At 34.6% G+C, this 5,689-nt stretch overlaps 1 protein-coding gene across 2 annotated transcripts; it reads left to right on the top strand.

Moving 5' to 3' along the window:
* Positions 1 to 849: 849 nt before the first annotated feature.
* Positions 850 to 5,578, top strand: LOC109222476 (nudix hydrolase 25). 2 transcript variants are annotated; one of them, XM_019386831.1, is made up of 4 exons: positions 855 to 1,066; positions 2,647 to 2,697; positions 3,067 to 3,159; positions 3,346 to 3,466. In XM_019386831.1, the coding sequence occupies exons 1-4, from the start codon at positions 1,001 to 1,003 to the stop codon at positions 3,442 to 3,444; spliced, it is 309 nt and encodes a 102-aa protein (XP_019242376.1). In that variant the 5' UTR covers positions 855 to 1,000; the 3' UTR covers positions 3,445 to 3,466. The 2 variants fall into 2 exon arrangements, with proteins under 2 accessions (XP_019242377.1, XP_019242376.1); XM_019386832.1 differs by lacking the exon at positions 2,647 to 2,697 and having other exon boundaries at positions 850 to 1,066; positions 3,346 to 5,578.
* Positions 5,579 to 5,689: the final 111 nt, after the last annotated feature.

The following is a 5,689-nucleotide window of genomic DNA, read 5'->3' as shown; positions in this document are numbered from 1 at the left end:
GGTAGCCTAGATAAAAGCCACATGACATAATTAGTTAATAACAAAAAAATTATTTATTGAAAATTAACAAAGAAATTAACTACTCAAATATCAGTGAGGGTTGGGTATATCGTATTGACAAATAAAATGACAATTGAAATCTATCTATATTTATTATTAAAAGGAGAGGATGGCAGCATAAAAAAAAGTCACATGTCATAATTAGTTGCTAATTAGTTTTTTAGTTAATAATTAGTTATTAGTTATTATATTGGAATTTAAATATCTATAAAAACATAAATAATAAAAAATTAAAAACTACCATATATATATATATATATATATATATATATATATATATATATATATAATCGAAAATATAAATATATAAAAAATAACTACCCATTCAAATTGGGTGGGAGTAGTTTCAAGTTGGAGTGTTAAAATTATTTTAAAATAAAANGTGGTAGCCTAGATAAAAGCCACATGACATAATTAGTTAATAACAAAAAAAATATTTATTGAAAATTAACAAAGAAATAAACTACCTAAAGTAACTACTCAAATATCAGTGAGGGTTGGGTATATCGTCTTGATAAATAAAATGACAATTGAAATTTATTAAAGCAATACGGTCTAATAGTATCAAACAAAAATGCTTATAATTTAATTATTTTTTTTTAATATTGATCGCGCATCGCGCGGGTACGACTACTAGTTTAATGAAACCACCAAGAATATTATGAGATATATAATATCCTAATTAGTTGGATTAGCAAATTATGAATATAAAAAAGAAATTATATCCGAGAAATAGTGAAACACAGCGTCATCATCACCCCATTCCTTTGAGCAAAATGCATAAACTCTTTTTAAATTCTAGTAGTACAAAGCTTTGACTTTTATCATATTGCTCTTCTGATTTCTGATAGTGATCTCTCTCTCTCTCTCTCTCTCTCTCTCTGACTTTCTGTGAGAAAACATTTGTACAAAGACAATATATCCGAGTGCAGCAGCTTCAATGGAGGGCCTCCCCTCTGGTTATCGTCCCAACGTTGGTATTTGTCTCATCAACCACGATCATTTGGTACCTTTTTTTTCCTTTTCCCTATCATTTATTAAACATTTATTGAATTATTCCTTTCATTTACTACTCTATAAATAAAGCTGCTGCCTTTCTAACTTAATTTTATTGATAGCTGATTTGTTTGCTTTGGTTTCTGGTTCTGGGATTGACCATTTATAGGTTTCTTATTAGTTGGAATTTCCAGTTAGTTATCTTGATTAAAATTTGATATTTTTTTTTTCAGCCTCAGCGAATCATTTGATGTACTATTGGTATAGAATTACCATCTCATCAAGATTTATTGTATTGTTTTTGGGCTTTAAGTCTTTTTGATTTTTTTATGGCTAATTTGAATGTTGCTTTCTCTATTTGGATACTGCAACAACAACAACCCAGTATAATCCCACTTAGTGGGGTCTGGGGAGGGTAGTGTATACGTAGACCTTACCCCTACCCTGGGATAGAGAGGCTGTTTCCAATAGACCCTCGGCATCCTTCCCTCCAAGAACTTCCCACCTTGCTCTTGGGGAGACTCGAACTCACAACCTCTTGGTTGGAAGTGGAGGTTGCTTTCTCTATTTGGATCTAAGGAATTATTATCGCGTTGGTAAAGTTAAGTTTCATGATTATAGGTTTGATTTGAGAATCATCACTGGTGCTTATACTAAAAATGCAAGGGAAAGGATTAAATCAGTAATGGAGCTGTTAAATTAAAGGGGTGATAATTTGAGATTTTTTTGTTGGTTGGGATATTTGAGATATTGATGTTTGTTAAATGGTAGAAAAAGTGATTGTCTATTGGTCTAACCTGCATCTAAATCTAATCTCCTATGAAGAAAAAAGAAATCTTGTAAGGGATGCTAAAAGAGAGCACTTTTACTTGATGTCGATAATTATTATGACTTGTAGAACTAGGTAGTTTTAGCTTTCTGATTTGTCAAATAGGAGCTAAAAACAAAGGACTAAAATTAGAACAAGCCCGAAAACATAAAGAGGGAAAATAGGGAACAATAGGTGCGACGAACCTGCACAATAATGTTAGAGTTGAGGTAGATTTGAGCTGGTTTAATCTTGTCTGTGTTCTTGGAATGACAGTGGAGAAAAGGAGTCCACTGGTTGTCATTATGTTAGTGTTCCATAGACAAGGTTAGTACTTCCACATAGACGGGAAAGAACTATATTTCTGCCAATAGATATATTGTTATATTTTCCATCTTGTACGTTTCATGACTAATGACATTTTCAACATTTTGATGAACTTCTGATTTTCTCACCTTAAACGGCTCAGTGTTGATTACCTTTTTAGAGTATTTGATTGTTGGATATTCCACATCTGTGAGGGTGTGGTCCTTTGGTTTCCTTATATGATCTTGCCTCTTAGCTGCTTTAGGGGTTGAGACTTAGCACCCAGAAATTTCATTTTATTGCTTCCTCTTTTTGCGTCTTCCTTTATTCAATATACATAATCATAATAAGATAATAATTTTCACTTCTCCCTGAAATTTTTATTAATGGAACTTGTTATGGCGGAATGTTATCTGCTCTAAGTAAATAAATAGGTAAGAAACTGTGCATTTATATGGTCGTGATGCAATTTGCAGGTTTTCGTGGCTTCCAGATTGAATGTTCCTGGAGCATGGCAAATGCCACAGGTTAATTGCTATTAGTATCTTCCTTACTCTCAAACGTTCAAATTATTTATTCGCTGTTGAAGGTGGTTCAATGTCAGCTGGCTAGGAATAGAATCATTGTCTAGCCTTGATTATTAATATTTGAAAGCAGGAATTTTTGTAGCATTGGACTTCTGATCCTTAAGTGAAAATTGCCTCGTGCTATCAGCCAAAATTTATCTACCCACTGTTTGTTCAAACTAACTTGTGGCACCTAGTTAGCTGCCTAGCATTTTGGCAATCTAACACATGGATTATAATATTTATCAACTAGAGTCACTCAATGAATTCTTAGCTGTGCTTGTATAATTTAGCTGTCTTATGGGGTTTATTTGATTCTTGCGGAGTTAGGGAGGCATTGAAGATGGAGAGGACCCAAGATCTGCTGCCATTAGGGAATTGCGTGAAGAAACTGGAGTAATATCAGCTGAAATAATTGCAGAGGTCTGTTTAAAGTGAAAAGTTTCTTTCTTTGGATAGTATGTCAAGGTTGTGTCATGTTAAATATTAACTTCCCTAGGATCCCCAAAATATTTATCCTGCGAAAACATGAAACTTTGGTAGGTTCCAAACTATTAGATTCATCAAATGATTACTCGTTTATCTATAAAGGTGGTTTCATATTGTCAGGTCCCGCAGTGGTTAACCTATGACTTTCCACCAGCTGTAAAGGCCAAAGTAAGCCGTCTTTGGGGAGGAGAATGGCATGGACAGGCACAGAAATGGTAGGTACCGTATGGTATTTTGATAAGCTAATATTTTATTCTTTTAATGTGTATCAAGTTGAATAAGTTTTTGTTAAGTATACTTCCAAGGGGAATATTGTGCTTGTCAATCATAAAAATTTGTGGAAATGAATTTCAAAAGAGAGCTAAGGGGAACATTGTGGCCATAAACGACTTGTTTCCTGCGAGCCACTTATGCTTGCTCCATCAAATCTTATATGATCCCTTATTCATACTTTCTCTATGGAGCAATGATATCAAATTGCTGTATGGGTGAGTGAGCTCCATTTAGTCCTTGTCCATTCACTCTCTTTCTCCCTCTCCTCTATTCACATGCATCTCGTAGATTTTGTCCTCTTTCTCCACAGGTCCACACTGGAAAAACATAACACTCGTTGTAGTTTCCTTTGGCTGTGGGCTTTGGTTGGTCTGAAAGGTATTACTGAAAACGCATAGGTGATAAAGGAACGAATTATTCTCTGAAGGAAAACGACCGTCAGGTTTCATTCTTCAGTACTTAAATGTATGCGAATTCATTAGAAATCTGGTTTTCTTGTGATTTGCATAGAAAAGATTACAGTTAAGTGGGAGTGCTTCCTCTGATATCAACTATTTCATCATCACTCTTGTTCCCTACTGAATATTTTCCACCTTCATATTTGAAATGTTTCGGTATGTCACTGAAATGTAAAATGTCGGTGGATTTCCTTTGGAAGTGGATTTAATGGTCTAGAGTTAAAATCTACGAACGACTATTTGTTTAAAAAAAAAGTTAAATGTACTTAATTTTCATCAAATTTGAACTGTTTCCTAATAACTCCAGTTTGGTCAAATTCATTTAGTCTTAACTTGGAATTAACAAAGTAATAGGTATGAGGGTAGTCTAGCTGAAAAGCTGTTGACTTTCTCACACTGGGGTTTTTTCATATGCTTTAGGAACTGTTTTTTCCTGGTTGTGCAACACTCTAGTCAATGCGAATATGTTGTAATACTTATAGATGGTCATATGGAATTATGTCATTCTTGTTACTCATATCAAATTGTAGTAATACTTAAAATTTGATGTGAAAGGAAAATTGTGCAACCTGAGCATAGTGTTGATAGTTCACTGCTCTATGTCCTCAATTACATTGTGAAATGATGCTAACAAGTCCCATGTCAGGAGAAAAATAATGGTCCTTTCGGGATAACCTACATCCTAAATTATATTCTGAATCAGTCACGCTCAAATGCACTAGAAAAGGTATTAGGAAAATTTCTCCTTTAAGTGGAGCTACCTCTTAGTCTATCCTCTGGTGAATTATGTCACCCTAAGTAAGGAGTTTCATCCATGTTAAAGAAGCATGGAGTGCTATAGCAATAGGTATGTCTTGTACTCATTTTGGGACTTGGGAGCCGATGTAGTTTAATTCAAATATTTCCTGTATTACCAGAGGCTAACTATGTTACATGGACTCGGGAACATGTACGTGTATTTGGTAAGAGTGTGTACAAAAATCCCATAGGTACATCTAGTTTTGTTTCTAATTTTGTGTATATTTTGAAGATTTTCTTAGACGTACTCTACGACGTTTCACACCCATTCGATACAGATAGGTCAAGACAATTTAAGGATCTGTGGCCTAGGGAGCTAATGGATTAATTACTTAAAGGGTCAGCAATGAACTTGGGGTATCGGTAATGGTAAAGCAACAGCCTGCAATTAGGTCTGGATTTCCTACTTCTGCAGTTCTGCTTTTGTAAAATGAGGATTCTGCGTAATTTCTTTCAAATTAGTGGTTCAACTGTGGCAATTACTTTGGTTAAATGAATAGTATCAGTGCTGCTTTTCACTTGATTAAGATTTGGATTCGCCGCTGTCTTTTACCTTGTTGTTGCTATTAATTGGTTATTGCTTCCTTTAACTGTTCTTGAGCTGAGGATCTATCGGAAATAGCTTCTCCACTTCATAAGGTAGAGGTAAGGTCTGCGTACACATTACCCACCCTCCCCAGACTCCACTTGTGGGCGGAGACAGGATTTCCGCTAAGAGGGTTCAAAAAAAAATTAAAAAAATAAAAGAGATATTGTAGCTAGTGGAAATTGAACCAATGACCTCAGAAAGGTTTTGAACCCCCTTGATCACTTAGCTATCCTTTTGGGCTATGTCAAGGGGATTACAAAACATAATATATAGAAGGTAAAAAAAGTATTTGCCTTATATATACAGTACTAATTTCCGGTCTTTTCGCCTACCCTAAATCTCGCCC

The sequence above is a fragment of the Nicotiana attenuata genome, unplaced genomic scaffold (genome assembly GCF_001879085.1).
Source record: "Nicotiana attenuata strain UT unplaced genomic scaffold, NIATTr2, whole genome shotgun sequence".
NCBI lineage: Eukaryota > Viridiplantae > Streptophyta > Magnoliopsida > Solanales > Solanaceae > Nicotiana > Nicotiana attenuata.
The sequence above is the reverse complement of the archived record's forward strand: the minus strand, read 5'-3'. Positions and strand labels throughout refer to the sequence as shown.

Excerpts from the sequence above, each read along its gene's own strand:
- LOC109222476 (XM_019386831.1), top strand. The coding sequence starts at position 1,001 with ATGGAGGGCCTCCCCTCTGGTTATCGTCCCAACGTTGGTATTTGTCTC. Across the intron at positions 1,067-2,646 it reads TCATCAACCACGATCATTTG|GTTTTCGTGGCTTCCAGATT; the intron begins GTACCTTTTTTT and ends TGCAATTTGCAG. Across the intron at positions 3,160-3,345 it reads CAGCTGAAATAATTGCAGAG|GTCCCGCAGTGGTTAACCTA; the intron begins GTCTGTTTAAAG and ends TCATATTGTCAG.